Source organism: Schistocerca americana, chromosome 5, assembly GCF_021461395.2.
Source record: "Schistocerca americana isolate TAMUIC-IGC-003095 chromosome 5, iqSchAmer2.1, whole genome shotgun sequence".
Taxonomy (NCBI): domain Eukaryota; kingdom Metazoa; phylum Arthropoda; class Insecta; order Orthoptera; family Acrididae; genus Schistocerca; species Schistocerca americana.
Window position 1 is genome coordinate 203020980 of NC_060123.1, and position 22849 is coordinate 203043828.

Consider the following 22849-nt stretch of genomic DNA (forward strand, 5'->3'; position numbering starts at 1 on the left):
GCAGGAAGTACAAGAAGATGTTATCCAACATAGTTGTTTGTTATCGATTTAAATTAGCTTCAAAAAGCCTGAAAAATTATAACAAAATACATCAGTGCAGGAATTATGGAGGTTAATCAGTAAATAATGCCAGAAAATGCAGTTTCTACAATGGTATTTCAAACATAAAACTGTTTTGTGTCAAGATAAACAAACAGGCTGACGAAAGAATTGGAATGGAATACAAGAATTTCACACTTCAATGTACCAGTCACAAAAAACACTGCAAAATGAAAAAAACCAAGAGAATATGTCATCAGTGAAACACTGTCTAGATGACTGCCAGAAATTCTTAGGGAAGGAGAACACTGCACTATAAGACGTAGATGTGCTGATGAAGAACAATGAGAACAGAAAATGAATTAAATACTTCCAAATAAAAATGGAGAACAAGGTAGGAGAAAACAATATGGAAAGGAGACTTAAATGTGGTTGAGAGGACGGTTGGCAGCAACAGAAAACAGCATATTCCAATACAGATTAAAAAACACACCATGGTTGAAGCAGCTCAGTTATATGGCATGATTACATTTAAATTACAATAAACACTTAAAACAGAATGTTAACCTGTTTATCTGAAACAATGAAGAAAGTTTTTAATAAAATACAACTGCACACGCATGTACAGATGTTGAATAAATGTGGTTTCATACCGAGTCAGGCTGTGACCAGTTGGCGGGGTGCTTATATTTAAGGAAAGTTAGTCCAGGTCTTCTGTCCAGTTCTCGACATTCTTCAACTCTTTTTATCTCCGTACCCTTTGGTCCCCACCAGCCAGGAACTTGGGATGGTGTGTCCTCTCTCAGCCCGCAAACACCAAAATTATCTGAGGACACAATGACAGATCAAACGTACTCAAAGGATAATACAAAAATGGACACTAATAATATCTTCATGATCTGGACTCAGTGCCAAGATTCCTCCCCAACCACAACACATTCTCTCACATCCACCTCATCTGGTCCTCCTCAACCCAACTTGCCACCCTCCTCCATGTTGAGAATTCTCTTGCCCTGTACACTGTAATTCTCACTAAGGCCTTCAGAGACAGATACTACCCTGCAATCCCAGTCCATAAACAGATTTCCTGTACCACATCCTCCCACAACCCTAATCTGCCCATCACCCCCAATAATTAGATACAAAGCAGTGCTCCCTCTGTCATCCAATATCACCTCGGATGAGGGCAACTGATTCATATCCCTTGTCAGGGATTTGATTATCTATCATCATGCCTGGAAATGTGGGACATCCTACTGAAGATGCTTCCAAGCCCAATTAAAGCAGTATTCTGTTACCCACCCAACCTGCACATAATCTTGGTCCATCCCTGTGCCACACTCTCTCCCAACCCCTTGGCACAATGTGTCCTAGCCCTGTGGAAGACCCAGGTGCAAGGCCTGTCCAATCCACCCATCCAGCACATCCTACTCCAGACCTATCACAGGCTTATCCTATCCAATCATAGGCAGGTCCACATGTGCAAGCAGCCACATCATACACCAGCTGTGCTCCAATCACTGCACAGTGTTTTATGTGGGCGTGGTCACCAGCCAGCTGCCCACCAAACAGTGGCCACAAATAAAAGTTGACCCACCAGTGGCACAACAAGTCACTGAGCATAACATGCTTGAGTTCAATGGCTGCTTCACAATCAGTGCCATCTGTATCCCTCCCTTCATAATCAGCTTTTCTTAACTATGTAGATGAGAGTTATCCTTACAACACATCCTTAACTATCCGTCCATCCTGTAATCCTCCTGGCCTTAATGTCTTTAGTTTTTTAAAGAATACCAGGAAACTAAAATAGTACACAAGAAAATAAATTCTAGATTCAAATCATTATTAAACTTAGTAATTACTAAATTTAATTGTTATTTCTTTCTTTACCTATGACAAGAAGATAACTTTTTGTTATTTGTGGCCAGATTCTGTATGAGGACACATCACCATTTCACGAAAATGTAGTGTACACTGTTGCTGTTCGAAGTAGTACAGCACACGCAATGTGAAAAATGTATATAATCGAAGGTGTTTATTCCATATTGAATTTAAAATAATTGTAAGGTGTTCATATGCTATACAGTGTGTCCCAGGAGGAATGTTCAATATTCAGGGACATGAAAGGAACAATCATTTGAGGCAACAAACTTCATATGGATATACACCCTATTCTGAATGGTTTCTGAAATAGAAGACACTCAATGTACATTGTTATTTATGGTATTATTCAGTACATCATCAGATCTATACACACACATATGCGCAACAGTGAGTAAGCACTACGACAACATTTCACAATGTACCAATTGAAAAATAAGTATTTTTAACACTTCACCTCTCACAAGGGAAACTCCCCATCGCACCCCCTTAGATTTAGTGGTAAAATGACTTAGTGGATAGCCCATCAAAAACTGAACACAGATCAAGCATGAAAACAGGCAGAAGTAGTACTGAATTGTGGGAAAAGAAGCAAAATAGGAACAGTGAATGATCCAAGCCCAAGTTGTGCAACATCGAGTGAATCGCACGTATCATGGCATCGTGGTTTGTGGTCACAGCGTTGGACTGCAAAGCGGAAGATACTTTTTCAAATCTCGCTCGTGCCCCCCTCCCCCTCTCTCTCTCTCTCTCTCTCTCTCACACACACACACACACACACACACACACACACACACACAAAATTATGAACTTCCTGTCTGGTCACCAATGTATCTGGTCTGCTATTGTAGTCAAGGCAACTGTCACACTATACATTGATTATAGAATATGAGTCATGTGGTAAGAATATATTACCATTGCAAGTGAGTGTGATGAATAGTGAGAGAAAGCTAGATGCTGCACAGACCTCTCACAGAAATGAAAACAACAAATAAATGGTTGTGAACTATAATACAATAAAGGAAACTGAGAGCCAAAACTTCTAAATGGAACAAAAGAATCATAACATCTGATACTTGTGCAGAACAAATGAGATTTAAATATGTATGGGGCCCTTCCCTCCAACTCACTGTCGCAAACAGACATGTCAGAGACCAGATGGACAGCTCACAATTGATCACATAACCACAACACCGTGGCTAGTTATATTCGCTCGATGTTTGCACATTTTGATCTTGGACCATTCACTGTTTCTATTTTGCTTCTTTTTTCACAGTTCAGTACGTCTTCTCTTTGTTTTCATGCTTGATCTATTCTCAGTTTATGATGATGATGATGATGATGATGATGATGATGACGACGATCTTTGTTTTGTGGGGCATTCAACTGAGGTGTCATCAGTGCCCTTCTCAGATTTTGAAGGATTATCCAATGGCTCATCTCACCACTAAATCTGAGGGGGTGCAATGAGGAGTTTCCTTTGTAAGCATTATCTTAAACATCACATTACAGCTGTTGTACAGTTCATAATGAATGTTCAAATATCCCACAATCACCTTAAAAAATATAATGTAATTTGAAAGACAAACAATTACTCACCAAGCAACAGCAGGAGAACACACATATAAAGGCAATTAAATTTGCAAGCTCTCAGAGCAAGTGATTCCTTCTTCTGGCAGAAGGGTTGAAGGAGGAGGAAAAGTAATGAAGGAAAAGGACTAATGACATTCAGGAAATGCAGAGAGTTTGGAAAAGTCACCCAGAACCCCTAGTCAGGGGAGACTTACCGGACGGGATGAAAAAAAAAACTGATTTTGGGGACTGCACCGGACAAAATCTGAAAAGCGGAGTGCTTAAAGGCGGGATGATACATTAGCCACCTTTACCTTCAGTGTATTTCTGATCATCTGGGAGAATAGCTTGTTTTACTAGTACATGTGCCTTTGCACAGTACCTAATGAGGGCAGCTGCATCCATGATGCAACCAAACAATTCATCTCGTTTATTCACTTTTCATTCGTACACCACAGACTTCATCCAAAACATAAACAAAAATGTTTTTGTTTACGTGTTGGGTGAAAGATCTAGCTCTAGCAGTTTTTGGTGGTCATGTAATTGCACTACCACAACCAATCCAGCGATTACGGTAAGTGCAGCTGAGATGTTCCCTCACACATCTGTTAAAATGTAGAGGGGTTCTGTCATGCCAAAGGAACATCCTCAAGGTACTCAACAAACGAGTTTTCCACATAACGCAAGTAATTTTGTCCCATCATTCAACCTTCTAAAATGATTGTACTTATCAACATGTTACTGATCATGTCACACCAAAGTGATTGGAGCACCGATTAAAAAACCTAATTGGAAATTGGTTTAGCATATGGCGTGTGTATATTCAAGTGACCATCAATTATTATTAAGTGTGTTATTGATTCCATTCTGTGAAAATGTGGCTTCATTAGTGAAAAATATTAATGTCATTTAACCACTGACAAAATTCAAGTCGTGTAACATGGTCATCAATGTGAAGACTTAAGCTACTATTTGTGTGAAATGGGTCCATGTATTCCACATAAAATGTGTTCGCCATACGCATGTTCCTGTGACATTGGTACATTCAGAAAGTTGCCATATGCTGATAGGAGGACAATGCTGCACCGTTTCATCAATGTGTTGCTGTTGTCATGAAGGTTGTTGACTTACAGTTTCAAAAGAAAAATGGGAACGTGGAAGAAAACCTTTTTTACACAATGTGCTTAAAACTCCAGTAAACACTCTATGATGAGGAATTCAGTGGGTTGGGAAGTGCCAACAGTATTATTTGACAGCAGCAGGAGCACTGCCATTGCAGAAGTAGTAAATGTGCACCATATCTGCAAATACCTCTTTAATCTACATGTGTGGCGTTTTAATCAGTACGTGTACCAACACAGTTAACTGATGTTTCTCTTTGATACACTCCCAATCTCTCACTCTACTTCATTCACAAGACACCATGGACAACTGAGCATTCAAAAGGCTAGTTCAATGGTAGAAAGACATCCCAAGCAAACAGGTTGGAAGCAACTAGGGAGGTTGGGTTAGAATATAATGTCAAAGAGGGTGAGCGGGTAAGAGACAAACCTTTGTGCTACTAGCACAAAAACAAATGTACATTAAATGTGTTCTATCTCAAAAACCAGTCAGAATAAGTCATATGACCATCTAAAGTTTTTTCGTCAAATAAGTGTTCCTGTCATATCTCGAATATTGACCACTCTCCCCGAGACAGCCTGTATGTATTGAAACCACATTAAAGCACAAATGGCCTTAGATGCCGTGTCAACAACTAGCTAGTAATGCCTACAGAAATAATATCTATAAATTCATGCAGAAATACTCTAGAACTTTTAACACTTTATTTAAATGATCTATTGCTACTCATCATTGAGGTGGCACATTGAGTTATATTTTATTTTGATTTTCTTTTACACCTTAAAGATATTTGTACGTGTAAAGAATGTTTACTGATCTGTGTAGGTAATAATATAAATAACAGTAATTTATTCTGCATCAATGCTGGTTACGGAAATGTTATGGACACATATCAAAGAGTAAAAACACACTGTGAAGTAGGGTCTCGGAATGCGAGTGGAGTGTCGTCAGAATGCTCATGCTGCACAAGCACTTGGCTGCAGACTCTGATGTGATCGGACATGTGAGTTGTGTGCTAAGTCTACATGAAGAGCCATTTTAATTAGTGACACAATAGCAATTGACAAGTGTGGGCAAATGAAAAGGCAGCTCCATTCACGTCAAGATCCTGCTCTGCCAATGGACATTGCTAAGTAAATCTGTGCTCACAAATTTTGTCTGGAGCTACTGCAGCATTGTCGACAACAGCTATGGCTTCATCTCTTCAACATCGAATGACCGTAAGACTGTTCCACTTAGTTCTTGTTTGTTATAACTGTAACGGCATTATTCAGTGACGCTGGTGAACTTATAGTTTTAATAATAATTACAGCACAACTTATAAACTTTAACATAATAATTATGTCCAGTCATTATTTTAATGAAATAGTAAGCAACATGTTGCATAAAAGAAATTTGATTTCTTTACCAGTTTCGAGTACTAAGTGCCCTTCTTCGGAAGGATATTGCATTATTTGTGTCAACAATAAGATACATACAGCAAAATGTCGTGGTCATGTGGTTCATAGAGTCTATACAACCACTATGAAAAAGGGCACTAAGAGCTCTAAACTGGTAAAGAAATTAAATTTCTTTTAAGTAATTGGTTGCTTATTATTTTGTTATTTACAACAGTTGCTGATGATGGATGGATACAGTCATTATTATCAAGTAGGTCCGATGTCCATTCCTGTTATTGAAACTATCTGGGTGTCATTTATTTGAAAAGAAAGAAATGCCGGGTGATCAAAAAGTCAGTATAAATTTGAAAACTGAATAAATCACGGAATAATGTAGATAGAGAGGTACAAATTGACACACATGCTTGGAATGACATGGGGTTTTATTAGAACTACAAAAATACAAATGTTCACAAAATGTCCGACAGATGGCGCTTCATCTGATCACAATAGCAATAATTAGCATAACAAAGTAAGACAACGCAAAGATGATGTTCTTTACAGGAAATGCTCAATATGTCCACCATCATTCCTCAACAATAGCTGTAGTCGATGAATAATGTGGTGAACAGCACTGCAAAGCATGTCTGGAGTTGTGGTGAGGCATTGGGGTCGGATGTTGTCTTCCAGCATCCCTAGAGATGTCGGTCAATCACGATACACTTGCAACTCCAGGTAACCCTTAAGCCAATAATCGCACGGACTGAGGTCTGAGGACCTGGGAGGCCAAGCATGACGAAAGTGGCGGCTGAGCAAAGCATGACGAAAGTGGCGGCTGAGCACACGATCATCACCAAACGACGTGCGCAAGAGATCTTTCATGCGTCTAGCAATTCTTTTTGGTTCTAATAAAAGACCATGTCATTCCAAGCATTTGTGTCAATTTTTACCTCTCTATCTGCATTATTCCGTGGTTAATTAAGTTTTCAAATTTATACTGACTTTTTGATCACCTGGTACATAAAAATTAATTTCAAAGCCTGTTCATTTCTATATTTTTAATAATTTTGAAAACAGAAGTAAAACTATTTTTAAGGTGCCTCAGTAACTTCACTGTTGAGATAAATATTGTTTAGAGCCAAAGTTATTCTCGCATATCGAAAGTAAATTCAATTACCTTCAAGTTAATTAATTCCTATCACTTCAAAATAAATATTTTATTTAAAAGAAAACAATTATTCATGCTTGCTAATTTTGCATAAACTTGTGATGCTGTTTTGTGTGTTGGCCTGGTTCGTATTTGGGCATTGCAATTGTGCTGATATTCTGTGATAGTTCTTTTATTTAATTACTTCTAAAGTCAATTGACCAAGTTTCCTTTCATGTTGCATTGCCAATTACCAAGTTAGCAAAGGCGAGTAAAGGCTACTGTGAGGTTACACAACTATTTAGTATAACAGCAGGCAGCCTCCAGTTAGTCAGTGCGAGATTTATTTATTCCAGATTCATTTCACTGTGTTTAACGACAGGAGTATTAATAACTGAAATTCTTTCTCATTATTATTTCATGATGTGTTTTCTTACTGCAGAAGTGTGTGTAGTCTTCTGTTGCCTCACATATTCAAATTATTCCTTACTCATTTCCAATGGCAATTTTACTTTATTAGTGAACAGAGAGTGTCCAGTTGGGCTAGAGACCAATTTTTCATTTATTCCAAAAGTATCTGTAAAGTTTGGTGTTTTGTATCCCGAGTTCCACGATACCCCTTTTTGTTGGAACAATATGTAAATGATTGCATTATTTTGATAACTGAAATAAATATAACTAAAACCAGGGCAGGCAGGAAAGTTTTATAAGTAAGGAAAGTAGGTATAAGCATCGTAGTATGGTGCCCATGGATCATATGCATAGCCCTGTTCTCAGTACTATGAGATTTACTGCCGTACTTTAAATTTATCATGATGATACACTACTGAGATTTTACCAATCCTTTTTGGAGCAAGAGGAGTCAACACACTATCTTGTCAAGCCAGCAGAGCAGGTCCTTGGGGAACTATTTTATTTATATATCTATTAATTTTTTAGGAATTGGTGTCCCAAATTGGCTTCAATGTTTTTATCGTTAGGGTTAGCTAGTAACATCACAGTCTCATTCTGCACAGTGGCAGCATTGAGATTTTCACACACAGTCTGGTGGCCAATCACACCAAAAATAACTAACTCCATTTATTTTTTTTTGCTATCCACAGTATAGTAAAGGATCAACAGCTGCAATAATGTTATTACTAAAGGTACTTTCCATCAATTTAAGATCTGAGTCAAGACTAACTGATTCCGAAAGCAACACAGCACAACCTGTCTGAATGATGCTTTATACCTTCTAAATGAGAGCTCCAGAAATAGAATAAGAGCTATGAGGGATAATCAGCCTGATGGAGACAATTTAACTGGACCAGTTGCAACACACGTGAGATACCAATTCTAATAGCAGAAGTGGGTTGGGTTGGGTTGATTTCTTTTTTTTTTTTTGGGGGGGGGGGGCCGGGGGGGGAAGAGACCAAACGGCAAGGCCATCGGTCTCATCGGATTAGGGACAGAGGACAGAAGTCGGGCATGCCCTGTCAAAGGAACCATCCCAGCATTTGCCTAAAGTAATTTACGGAAATCACAGAAAACCTACATCAGGATGGCCGGATGCGGGATTGAACCCTCGTCCTCCACAATGCGAGTCCAGTGTGCTAACCACTGCGCCGCCTCGCTCGGTAGCAGAAGTGGTACCAACAGCAAGAATTGAAGAACAGGGCAAATAAAATCACATCTAATAACATCAGTTGCACCAAGAGCAAGACCAGAGGAATGAGGGAGATGAAACTAAGATGTGCTTCTTAAGATTCATTCAAGATTGTTGTAGAATATCTATAACACACAAACCCAAAAACTGAAACTACTATCATACGTAGACAGAAACAAATCCTCTAACTTCGCCTCTGCTGCCAGTTAGTAAAGAGAAATTTCTCATAAGTTCAAGCAACCCAGAAGAAATGCAATATCTAATCATAAGTCTTTATTTAAAAGGAACATTATTTTAAAATCTAACTGCAAAACAAAGAAACTCACACTCTACTATTTAGCCAAAGCATTTTATCCAAATTGGCATTGCAATATGTTTCTTCTTTTCTTTTCTTTTCTGTTAGGAAAGGACAGTACTTCTTAGTTGCAACATTTAAGTAGACAACATCCACATTATTTATTATAAGTGAAATTTAACCATTTCTACCCCCAAAAGATTTAAGCAAATTGTGAAAGCATCTTATAGCCATTGTCCCCATATTAGTTGTAATGATCAAATTAAACAGCTCACTATTATAAAAAAAAAATTAAAAAAGAACTGCATACAATACAGAACTAACTTAGCATTGCACTCATAAAAAAGAATGGTTAGTAGATGCGCAGCATTCAGATTTCCTGATGTCCTTACCATCTTTGTGGTGACAGCGAGCATTCTGGACACACCAAGTACACTGACCAAGATTTAACTTAGAGGCAACAGATGATACTGGTGCAGCAGATGAATACTGATTATTTGGTATCTGATCACTTGGATTTGTCATTGTTCCATGTATCAAGCACGAATGACAGTCTCCCAAAGCTGGACATATCCCAGGACAACGAGTTGTTTGTAGATTTGTTGTGCAGTTTATTCCAATTGTTCGACCATAGCACACTTCATCTGCTGAACACCAACCACATTCTGGATTTGCTGTGCATTCCATGAAACTTCGATGTCTGCAACACAATGAAATTTAAATTACGAGTAATTTTCATCAATTTTGGCAATAAGCAATGCCAACACTGCTCAACACAGTGTCTAAGCATTATAAAAAAAAAAAATAATAATAATATATAAAACAAAGATGCTGTGACTTACCAAACGAGAAAGTGCTGGTAGATAGACACAATAAAAAACACACAAACACACACTCTGCCTGTGTCTGTATATATGCGGATGGATATGTGTGTGTGTGCACGAGTGTATACCTGTCCTTTTTTCCCCCTAAGGTAAGTCTTTCCACTCCCGGGACTGGAATGACTCCTTACCCTCTCCCTTAAAACCCACATCCTTTCGTCTTTCCCTCTCCTTCCCTCTTTCCTGATGAAGCAACCTTGGGTTGTGAAAGCCTGAAATTTGTGTGTGTGTTTGTTATCATGTCTATCTACGAGCGCTTTCTCGTTTGGTAAGTCACAGCATCTTTGATTTTTATATGTATTTTTCCCACTTGGAACGTTTCCCTATATATAAAAATAAAGATGATGTGACTTACCAAATGAAAGTGCTGGCAGGTCGACAGACACACAAACAAACACAAACATATACACAAAACTCAAGCTTTCGCAACAAACTGTTGCCTCATCAGGAAAGAGAGAAGGAGAGGGAAAGACGAAAGGATGTGGGTTTTAAGGGAGAGGGTAAGGAGTCATTCCAATCCCGGGAGCGGAAAGACTTACCTTAGGGGGAGAAAAGGACGGGTATACACTCGCACACACACACATATCCATCCACACATATACAGACACAAGCAGACATATTTAAAGACATATATATCTGTGTGTGTGTGTGTGTGTGTGTGTGTGTGTGTGTGTGTGTGTGTGTGTGAGGGAGGGAGAGGGAATCAGTCTTCAGAATTCAATACAATTATAGAAGTCTTATAATAAAATACTGGTTCGTAAATGAAGTTTAACAAGTTAGAAAATACTAAAACTTGCATGTAGACATCCAGTCACTAATATAAAAACTAGGAAGAAGCCAGTTGCTCAAATTTTAAATCCTAGTCACTAACGACTTAGGGATGGGATCTGACTCCTAACAAAAACTGAAAAACTTATACTACACTCATCCAAACATCAATTAAAATTGAATGGATGTCTCCAGTCCAACAATAAAAACAAATTTCAATTAAGAGATGGTATTGTTATGGTGGCAACACATACAATGCTTTCTGGAGGCTCATCATAGCAAAGAAGAAAGCCATGAATTGAAGGACATTACCCTACACAAAGGCAAACTAGTTGCTTGTATTCTGCTCAGATTTTCTTGTGTCCAAGTTCAACATTCAGACCAATAGGTCAAAACTGGCAGGTAATATGACTTGTGTATCATGGTATTCGCTTTTGCAGGTAACTTCTACTTTCTATTTATGTCTGATACACAATAATAAAATATTGAACCATTTTCTATTCTCACTGAAATACCATCATTGATGTTTCCTTTCTTGGTTAATTTACTTCCTAGATATTTGGAAGCATCTATTTCTTTAATAATTTTTCCACGGCAACATTAATGTTCTTTTTCCATTTTTCCTGCTCATTTTCCTTACTACACTTTTTGTGAAGCTTGTTTGCATGACTGTTTCTTCAATTACTGGCTACAAGGTATTTAGTTGTTCTTCCAATTTCTTCAGGTCTGCTAAGATGTTCTGTACCACAAGCTGTTTTGCCCAGATCTCAATTTGCTTTGCAGCTTGTGGACGGTCCAGGAATAGTTGTTCTGCTGGTGTTAGCATTGGCGGACATTGGAGACTCTGACCAACCCAGCTTTAAAAGCAAGTTGTATGGTCAGTAGCTGAAATCAGAAACTAAATGGTGGCTCTCTAATTTCAGCATAGAGACTGGGGATGGGGTTTGTGTAAATCCCTATTGCCAGCATGAAGATCACATGGTGTACTGCATCCAGCACAGTCTGGAAATGAAGTTTGTGCTGAACAATAAATGGGGCATCGATAGTCTAGATAGGAGTGAATAAATATTGTATGAAATTGTTGTAAACGGCATCTGTCTGCATCCCAGACATTAAAAATGTCGAAAGCATTAAATGTTCTTAGTTTATATTTCTGAAGGCCTGGAATCTTCTGTCTGAGCCTTTGATTAAATACGAGGCCCAAGATCTTAACTTCCTAATCAAATGGAGCATGATGCCATTAAAAATCAGTTCTGTTTAATTGATATTGCAACATATACAATTAAATGAATATACACAGTTTTGTCTCTTGAAAACTTAAAATCTGACTTTTGTGCCCCATTTTCCACTCTCTAAAGCTCCAACTGCAGTTGATGACATGTGGCTGAAAGACAAGAGGAGGAGCATAAATTATAAAACAGTCAACAAACGAAGAAGGCTCCAAGGATTCTACACAGTTTCAAGTTACACAGTTTATAACAATGGCAATGAGGGTGATAATTAAAATGCCCCTTGAGGAGCAACATTCTCTTGTATAAAATTTCTTGACAGAATCTCTCACTTTTGGTAATTGAACAACTGATCTTCAAGGAATGGCTGTAATAAAACTGGCAATCTTCAGTGGAAGCTCAAATTGTGAAACTGGCTATGCTGTACCCCCATGTAATGTCATATGCCGTTTCATATCAAAGAATGTCCCTATAACGTGCTTTCATTTCATTCGGGTTATCTAGAGCAGATCAGTACTTCTTGAACCCACAATGGAAGTGGCTAACGAGTTTCCCATTCTTTTATAATCACACTAGATGGCTGAATACCACCTGCTCAAGGGTCTTTCCTATGTAGCTTGTGACTGCAATACTAGGGTAACTGCTCATCCTTCCCTGGTTTTAGGAAAGATATCATAATGGACTCCCACCATGAATAACCCCAGTGACCATAAGCAGTTGATAAATATTATGGAATGTTTCTCTTAATCATCTATACAGCTAGCACAACATGCTATACATAATAGTGGCGCATCCTGTGGCTGAGCTAGAGCCCAGATGTGCCATCTAGGCAGCTCCTTTCCATCACAGGAATGTGAGTCTTTGTTGTCATTAGACATTATGTTTTCAAAAAAATTAGCCAGTGTTGTGCCACGTCAGCTGAAGAAGGTCAAATAATCCCAGTCATGCATTATGGCAGATACAGAGGTTTACCTGACTTTACCAGAGTCCTTCCGCATCAACTCCAATATTCTTATGGTTGGCATGGAAAGATGAATGGAATTGAGAAACTCTTGCCATGACCTTTATCTTCATCTGTTCTGTTTAATTGTTTACCAGGTTTTTTTTTCTTTGCATCCCATATGGCTGCTAAGTTCTCCCTCAATTGTCTAGCCTAGCCTTCAACTTTCGCTATGCTACTTGCCTGTCCCTAATTGCAATGAGGCATTCATTGCTTTCACCCATGGGCACATTGCCCATTTTGACGCCTTTGGTATGGATGTCTCAGCTGCTTGGTGGGTTATTCACTTGTAATATAAACCATCCATTCCTGGATGATAAATGGCTACACAGCATCCAGATTGCTTTGCTGAACATCCATTCTAGCAGCTTTATTTCAGGTTCTCTTCTGTCTGGTAATTATCCAGTTAGGGATGTGATCATTTGAGTGCATATCAGTACGTACCTTCCACTCTAGAATACTTGTGTTAGTAGGCCAACAGAAGGAGAGGTTAATGGTTGAGGACAACCCTGTGGCAGAGCTGAAACACATCATTTAGCTCTGTTCAGAAGAGATTATGCTGAAACCCATCATTTAGCTCTGTTCAGAAGAGATTATGGAGAATTTGATCGCTGGGGCAAGTGTTGTTGGAACCCCAAAGCAAAAGGTGTGACTTACATCATAACACTTACAAATGACTGGAGGTGTTGCTTACAGAGGTCAATGAAGAGCTTAAATCAAACAATGGAAACTCAAGGTAGGAATATCAACAAAGTAGGAAAAGAAAGATTGCTACTTACCATAAAGAAGACACATCAAGTTTCAGGTAGGCATGATTAAAAGACACTCACTCACATGTAACTTTTGGCCAAAGCCTTCGTCAGTGAAAAGACACACACACACACACACACACACACACACACACACACACACAAGCAAGCACGCCTCACACACACACACGACTGCCAACTACAGCAACTTGGGCCAGAATGCAGCAATCTGGAGGGGAAGGGGAAGAGAAAGGGAAAGAGGAGGGGAAAGGGAACGGGAAAGGGGAAGGAATAGTAGTGTATGGGTGGAGAGAGAGAGAGACGAGCACTGTCTGGTGGAGTGTGGGGGCACTAGGCTCCAACAGGCACGGTGTCAGGAAAACATGGGGCAGGGAGGTGGGAAAAAAAGGAACAAAAAATGAGAAGAGTGGGAAAAGATGGGTGGATGTGTTGGCAGAGGGCTGAAAACAAACAGGGTGAGAGTCAAGAATGGGGAGGAGATGTTAGGACATAAAGGGGGGGGGGGGTAGAAACTGTTGGGTGGAGGGTGTGGGGACAGTATGTTATTGTAGGTTGAGGCCAGGATAATTATGGGAGCGGAGAACATGTTTAAGTATAACATCCATTTGCACAGTTTAGAAAAGCTGGTGATGGAGGGAAGGATCCAGATAGCTCCGATAGTGCAGCAGCAATTGAAATCAAGTGTGTTATGTTCAGTTGCATGTTGTGACACAGGGTGGTCTGCTTTACTCTTGGCCACAGTTTGGCAGTGGCCTTTCATCCTGATGGACAGCTGGTTGGTAGTCATACCAATATAAAAAGTTGTGCAATGACTGCAGCAGAGCTGGTAAATGACACGGCTGCTTTCATAGGAGGCCCGACCCTGATGGGGTAGGATAAACCTGTGACAGGACTGGAATAGGATGTGCTGTGGGGTGGATTGGGCAGGTTTTGCACCTAGGTCTTCCACAGGGATATGATCCTTGTGGCAAGGGGTTGGAATTGGGAGTGGTTGGTTGGCTGGTTCAGAGTATGGGACCAAACAGTGAGGTCATCAGTCCCATCAGATTATGGAAAGATGAGGAAGGAGGCCAGCCATACCCTTTCAAAGGAACCATCCTAACATTTGCCTGAAGCAATTTAGGGAACTCATGGAAAACCTAACTCAGGATGGCCAGATGTGTGTTTGAATCGTCGCCCTCCCAAATGTAAGTCCAGTGTGCTAACCAATGCGCCACCTCACTCAGTAACTGGGAGTGCCATAGGGATGGACTAAGATGATGTGGAGGTTTGGTGGGCAATGGAACACCACTTTAGCAGCGGTGGGAAGTATCTCGGGTAGGATGACCATCATTTCAGGGAATGATGGCAGGTAATCAAAGCTCTGGAGAAGGATGTGGTTCAATTGTTCCAGTCCAAGGTGGTACTGTGTGACGAAGGGGATAATCCTTTGTGGCTGGTTTTTGGGGGTGGTGGGAGGATTGGGGTTGTGAGGGGAAATGGAATGGGAGATCTGTTTGTGGACTAGATCTGACAGATACTGCCTGTCTGTGAAGGCCTCAGTGAGACCCTCAGCATACTGCGCAAGGCAGTTTTTGTCAATGCAGATATGACAGCCCAGGCAGTCAGGCTATATGGGAGGGAATTTTGGTAGTGTAAGGGGTGACTGCTGTCAAAATGCAGATACTGTTGGTGGTTGGTGATTTTAATGTGGACAGAGGTGGGGAGGAGCCATCATATAGGAGGAGGCATTGTTGAGAAGGACCACATGAAGTGGACAAGAGAGAAGGTGTTGAGATTGTGAAAGAACAAAGATAGGGTGTCCGGGCCCTGGGTTCAGATCATGAAGATATCATCAATGAACCTGAACCAGACTAGGGGTTCCATGCTTCAGGAAGTAAGGAAGGTCTCCTCTAGATGGCACATAAAAAGGTTGGCATAGGAGGGTGAAAGACGGGTGTCCATGGCTGTGCCAAGGATTTGTTTATATAACTTCCTTTCAAATGAGGAGTAGTAGTGGGTTAGGATAAAGTTAATAAGGTGAATGAGGTAGTGGGTTTGGAATCTCAAGGACATTGGGAAAGATGGCTTTCAATAGCATTAAGATCATGGGCATGAGGGATGCTGTTGCATACGGAGGTGGTGTCAACAGTGCCCTAAATCTAGACTCCCATGTGAAAGACACCAACCGCTTCCTTCACAAACTCTCCACTAACCCCCTCCCCCTCTCCCCTTTTACCTACTGGATTCCTACTCGTCACTGTTGACGCCACCTCCGTATCCTAACCTAAAACTACTTCTTATTTGAAGGGAAGGTGTATAAACAAATCTGCAGCACAGCCATGGGCACCCGCATGCCACCCTCCTATGCCAACCTTTTTATGGGCCATCTAGAGGCGACCTTCCTAGCCTCCCAAAACATGAAATCCCTAGCCTGGTTCAGGTTCATTGATGATTTCTTCATGATCTGGCCCCAGGGCCAAGACACCCTATTTTCGTTCCCTCACAACCTCGACATGTTCTCTGTCATCTGCTTCATGTGGTCCTCCTCAACCCAGCATGCCACATTCCTAAATGCTGACCTCCTACTCTCTGACGGCTCCATCCACAGCTCTGTCCACGTTAAACCCACCAACCACCTACAGTACCTGCATTTTGACAGCTGCCATCCCTTTCACACCAAAAAATCCCTCCCATACAGCCCAGCCACTTGGAGACAGCATATCTGCAGTGACAAAAGTTCCATTGCTCAGTATGCTGAAGGTCTCACCAAGGCCTTCACAGATAAGCACTATCCTCCAGACCCAGTCCACAAACAAACCTCCCCTGCCATTTCCCCTCACAACCCCACGACTCCCACCACCCCCAAAAACCAGCCACAAAGAAGTGTCTCCTTTGTCACCCAGTACCACCACAGACTGGAACTGAACAATACCCTCTGCCAGGGCTTTGATTACCTATCATCGTGGCCTGAAATGAGGGACATCCTACCCGAGATACTCTCCACCCCTCCTAAAGTGGGGTTCCATCACCCACCCAACCTCCACAACAACTTAGTCCATCCCTATGCCACTCCCAATCCCAACCCCTTGCCACAAGGATCATATCCCTGTGGAAGATACAGGTGCAAAACCTGCCCAATCCACCCCACAGCACATCCTATTCCACTCTTGTCACAGGTTTATCCCACCCCATCAGAGGCCGGGCCACCTGTGAAAGCAGCCATGTCATTTACCAGCTCTGCTGCAATCATTGCACAGCTTTTTATATTGGTGTGACAAACCAGCTGTCCACCAGGATGAACAGCCACTGCCCAACTGTGGCCACAAGCAAAGTAGACCAACCCAAGACACAACATGCAGCTGAATATCGCACACTTGATTTCAATGGCTGCTGCCCTACCCGAGCCATCTGGATCCTTCCCTTCACCATCAGCTTTCCTGAACTGCGCAAATGGGAGTTATTCTTACAACACATTCTTCGTTCCTGTAATTACCCTGGCCTCAACCTATGGTAACATACTGTCCCCACACCCTCCACCCAACAGTTCCTACCCCCTATGTCCTAACATCTCCTCCCCATTCTTGTCTCCCACCATGTTTATTTGCAGTCCTCTGCCAACGCATCCACCCATCTTTCCCTGCTCCTATCATTTTTTGTTCCTTTTTTCCCCACCTCCCTGCCCTGCAACATCCTGACACTGCACCTGCTAGAGTGTACGGCCTGCACACTCCACTAGACAGTGTTCATCTCTCTCTCCACCCGTACACTACTATCCTTTCCCCTTGCCCTTCCTCTTCCTCACCCCCTCATACTGCTGCTTGCATACCACATTATGTTGCATCCTGTCATGCCTGTCTGAAACTTGACGTGTCTTCTTTATGGTAAGTAGCAATCTATTATCTATAAAGAGCTTCTTATCAAATGAATCATTACATGAGAAGTATGCTATGTATATGCTGAATTTCAACAATGCATGGATGACAACAGCTAGTGCTTGCAAGATGGTAATGAATGGGACTGGTGAAGTGTGGTCTATGTTGCTAATGAACGGCACTACCCCCTCCCCCCCCCCCCCCCCCATTAGCCCTGTTAATGCTAAAGTAATCTTTTCCCAGGACAGAATACAGGGTGTGTATGTGGGCAAGAAAAAAAAATTCCCAGACTTTTTCTGCATTTCCAGGTTAAAAACACACTTTTTCTCAGGTAAAAATACACTTTTTTCCAGATGAAAATACACTATGCCCCTACTGAAAGAACATTTTTTTCTGTATTAAATGACAACATACTTTCCCTCAGAGCTGTAAAACTCACCAGCCAATTACAGCAGATATTCAGGGCAAAGGACACACAATGTAGTCAGCCAATAGCAACATCATTATTAATTGGCACAAACAGAAAAAGTTAATTGTTTAAATTAGTATACATGCACTACAGCTACAAGAAAGCTAAGCTTTCACGTATGACATTGGTTGCCAACTTTGTTTTCCTCCAAGGGTGTGGTTTGGCAGGATCCTAAGTGCACAATTTAAATAGTAGCAGCTGAATATTTCTGACAAGCACGATTATAAATTTCACTGCTTTGCAATGAACATTTCATGCGTTACTGGCTGAATACATGTTCCGTCGAGCAGTTTCATTTTTCCCTAGAAAAGTCAATTATGTATGCAAAATAAATAGAAAGACTAATATTGAAACTTGGTTTTTCTTAGTGGGTGTTACCCTTTAAGGTATATCAAGCACATATGTGCCAGCAAAATTTTAAATAATGGCATAAGTGGCCAGTCTTCTGGGCCCAAAATTTTTCTAAATGGTCAGTGTTAAGTTTTGAGCGGGAGTCTAATGCTATGTGATTTAAGAACTTCATCACACATTCTCACATGTAACAGAATTCATCTTGCATAAAAGGAAATTTACTTTGAAAGGAATGGTTCTCAAAGCATCATTCACAATATTTTGCCACAACCTGTTAGAAAATAAACAGTTGTGACATCACGCTCATCAAAACGAGCCCCATGAGAAAGATATGCATTGCAAGCAGTTTGTTGTTACAAAGTATTCCACAGTCTTTGACACATTTTGCAGTCAGCAGATACTTGTATGTGCACTGTGTTTTGTTATTGTAAATGGTGTATTTTTTGCATGCTTTATTTTGTTGTTATTCTCTTGTTCATATTTTGTTGCTGCAGTATTATCGTGCAGTGTGAGCTGAAGTAAAATTCTTTGTTAAAGTATAAGTTCTTATCAGTCAAAACAAGAAAGCTACAAAAATTTTGCTGAAAACTAAAACAATGAAAAATTCCCAGAATCCTAAAAATTTACTGGTTTTTCCTGGATTTCTCCTGGATGAAAAAATTCCTGGGTTTTTCCTGATTTCCCAATTGTCCTGGGGCATATACACCCTGAGAGTAGGTTCCTAGCAAAGGTGCATTAGTAGTTTTCAGATGTATCTCCCGGAATCGCAAGCACAGTGCTTCTTTCGATGCTAGGACTTTGTGAGTGACTCTGTATTAGTTCTAAATCTGTTTATGTTCCACTGCATTAAAGGAACCACTGATCAGTGACGGCTTTCTTCTCCCTTTTGTGATGTGTAGAACAACAATATTGCCTTTGCCATTTTTAGCTTCTGGATAGGGAATATTTTTATTTTGGAGATTTGTTCATTTCAGAGCATTTGAAGGCTCTGTGGAAGTTGTCCCTTTGAAGATGCAGCTACAAGTACATATACATGTGTCTGACTCTGATACTTCTTATCCCAATTCCTTGGGGTGAATTTCCATTAAATCATGGCAGGTGATCCTAGTTACTTTTTATCACAATCCTTACAATTTTTTTCTCTCAAGAAGACTGGCAACCCCAAGCTCTCTTTTTGGTTGCATCTTAGTACTACCTGATAGTCCAGTTTTTCCACTGAGAGTTTGAGATTTAGTAGTAAGACCAATTTTGTTCCCACAAGACACTAGGAAAATATACATCTACCCAGACAGGGACCAACTTGCTTAAGTAGGCCATACACAACTGGAGAGTGGCAGATTCCCCAGAGATTGACAGTCAGTGACTGTTTTGTTTCGACAATCACCATACTTCTCAGCAGCATGTACAGTTTTGTACCAATGTCACAATCCCACAATCTTGGTTGTTAAGCAGAGGTCCCTAATCTCTAAGGCACACCAAGTTCCACCACCATGCCCTGCAGTGGTTGCTGAAGTATATCCAGAGTTTATAGAACAGAAGACGGCAGCTCTGATCAGCCCACTGTTCAGGTGTTCAGGAACAAAGCATCACCTTGCCTGTACAAAGTCATTATTAGCTGATCCCTGAACAGTTACAATTTAAACTCATAGCACCAAAATGTAAGTAGTGTCACAAGGGCTCACAGTCCTGTGTTATATACTGTATTTACTCGAATCTAAGCCACACTTGAATCTAAGCCGCACCTGAAAAATGAGACTCGAAATCAAGGAAAAAAAATTTTCCCAACTCTAAGCCACACCTGAAATTTGAGACTCAAAACTCAAGGGGAGAGAAAAGTTTTAGACTGCACCTCCAAATGAGACTCGAAACTCAAGGGGAGAGAACAGTTTTAGACCGCACCTCCAAATCAAAACGAAGTGGGTCCATTGTAACATGAGACACAATTTAGGTCAAATGGGTGAAGATACAGCTACAGTAGTTTGGTTCGAGTCATTAGCTTGGCAGTTAAGCTTTACCAGGTAACCATTGCTATGCATTAGGTGCTCTGTCCATATTTATATGGGTATCCTTCCTTTTTCACGAGCTTTGTCTGGTTCGAATCGATTGCTTATTTTGCTTTGATCTGATAAGTACCATTCTATTTGTTATAGGTGTTTATGTCACTCTAAGCCGAAAATGCATTATTGTACTGTGTCATGCATTGTTTGTCGCATTCTGATAATGAGTGTTTACGACCTGTTGCCCCTCGTGGCATGTCTTAACTTTGTATGCACTACCGCCGCTTACAATAAAAAAAAAAGAGAGGATTTGTCTCATTAGCGAGACAATGGCAAGAGACTGCTATTTGTTGTTACTTACACTGTCGTTTTCTTTGATAATTACCAACAAGAACCAAATAACAGACTGCGTAAGATAGAAAATGTTCTGAATGAGAGTTTAGAGAAAATTTTTCTCCGTTTGAAAATCTTTGCAGATGCCTCTTTAGGACATTACATTCTGCACAGAAATTCAGAAATTAGAGTCATCTTAGATTTAAAAATCTAGTCAGTTGCCTTGCTTCATTTCTAACTGTATCACTATTCAGCATAAGAATAATATGAATATAAACATGACATGATATGTATATTCTTCTGTGTTTGCTGTTGTCTCGCTCTAGTTTCATAGTTTATTGGGCAGACAGGATTTAAATGAGATAGCAGCAAACACGAAAGAATACATGGCATAATGTTTATATTCGTATTATTCTTATGGTGAAGAGAGTACTGCATGTGATTCACGATTACCGGTAATAAAAGTTCCTATTAGCAACTGTGTCTTTTCACAGGTACGAAAAAATTCAGAACGTAGAGTTGGCCATATTGACATACATCCCAAACAGTCTCGCCAGTCGGATTTTCATAGTAGACTTTTAGAGATGACTTCAAATGCAGAGTGTGTTGTTGTTGTCTTCAGTCCGTAGACTGGTTTGATGCAGCTCTCCATGCTTTTCTATCCTGTGCAATGCAGAGTAGCAACTTTTATAAAATAAGAACGAAAATAACTTAAATTAAACATTTAAATTTAAAACAAAATTTTATTAGGTTTGTAATATATCTTATACGAAATGTTTAAAATAACAGTCATGATTCTGAATTACTGTCACTCAATTCTTTGTTGCTCATTTCTTCATACAGAGCATCGTCTGCCGTACCATCTAGCGCACTGGATATTGAACATTTTTGAATGCTTGTTGCACAGTCTGATTTGGATCACGCTTCCACGCATCATAAATCCACTGGCACACTTGCGACAAATTTGCACATTTTACTCATCTTGTTGGTGTCAGTTGTCTGTCACTTTTCGAAAGCACATGTGTTTAAGCTTGTCCTTAAATGGTTTATTCAAACAGACATCAAGTGGTTGCAGAATTGACATCATACCGCCTGGAATTACTGCCAAATCCGTTTTGCTTTCCTCTAATTTTCGTTTTATTGCAGGTGTTTTATGGCTTGCGTACGCATCTAATACCAACACAGACTGTGTAAACCAAGCACTGCGCCACGACAACGATTCCACACACGCCTAATCCATTCCATCACCTTGTCCTCCAAAAACCACCCAGTTTGGTTTGCTCAAACAATTACAGTTTTTGGGAACACTTCCGATTTTGGTAAACTCTTTCACTTGAAAACAATGAATTGGGGGTAATTTATGTCCATCTACTGTGCAAGCAAGCATGACGGACATCCGCTGTTTTTCACCCCTTGATGTCTTTCTTTCCTTTGGCGCCAACAGTATAATTTGACAGCATATCAAACTATACGGGAGTTGGGTCGGCATTTTCTATCTGACCAAGAAGGTATCACTTTTCTGTGCACCGCCTAATTATGAAGCGCTGAAATTCCACAAGTTTTTCTTCAAAATTTTTCGGCAGCTTCTGTACAACCGAAGTTCGCCTCCAAAGTGAAAAACCCCAACACTTCATAAACAGAACGATCCAGCTGTGACTTGTCTTAAAATTTTTGATTTTTTGCTCTCCAGCAATTTCATGTGCCTTAATTTTTAAAATTTTGGCATTCACAAGCAGGAATTTCTTACGCTGTTCCTAAACAAATTCATTTAAAATCACTTCTAGTGCATGATATCGGCCACATTTTGGCCCACTAAATGCTTTCCTGCTACTTGTACATTCAAATAATTTGTCCCTCTGCAGTCGCCATCGCTTGACGTTGCTCTCATGAATCCCATATCGCACACCTGCAGCACAATTAGAACTTTGTTCAGCCAAAGAAATAACTCCCCTCTTGAATTTGGTACTATAATGAAAGCACTTCATTATGGTTCACTAACACCAACAAGCACTTCACAAAATTCCACGAAGCAATAGGTGTCGCTACGTGAAATCTTAATGAGCCCCAGCGTATCAACTTGTGCAACAATCTTAAAGCCTTGTGCATTGTTGGTATTT

At 40.3% G+C, this 22849-nt stretch overlaps 1 protein-coding gene across 1 annotated transcript in view; it reads right to left on the bottom strand.

Moving 5' to 3' along the window:
* LOC124615302 (multiple epidermal growth factor-like domains protein 8) overlaps positions 1-22849 on the bottom strand; it is a 368566-nt gene that overhangs the window by 212183 nt on the left and 133534 nt on the right. Inside the window, exons 10-11 of the mRNA XM_047143089.1 lie at positions 9473-9780; positions 693-865 (exon numbers count right to left, since the gene is read on the bottom strand). Of these exons, the coding sequence (XP_046999045.1) occupies positions 693-865; positions 9473-9780 (481 nt within the window). The remainder of the gene's footprint in view (positions 1-692; positions 866-9472; positions 9781-22849) is intronic.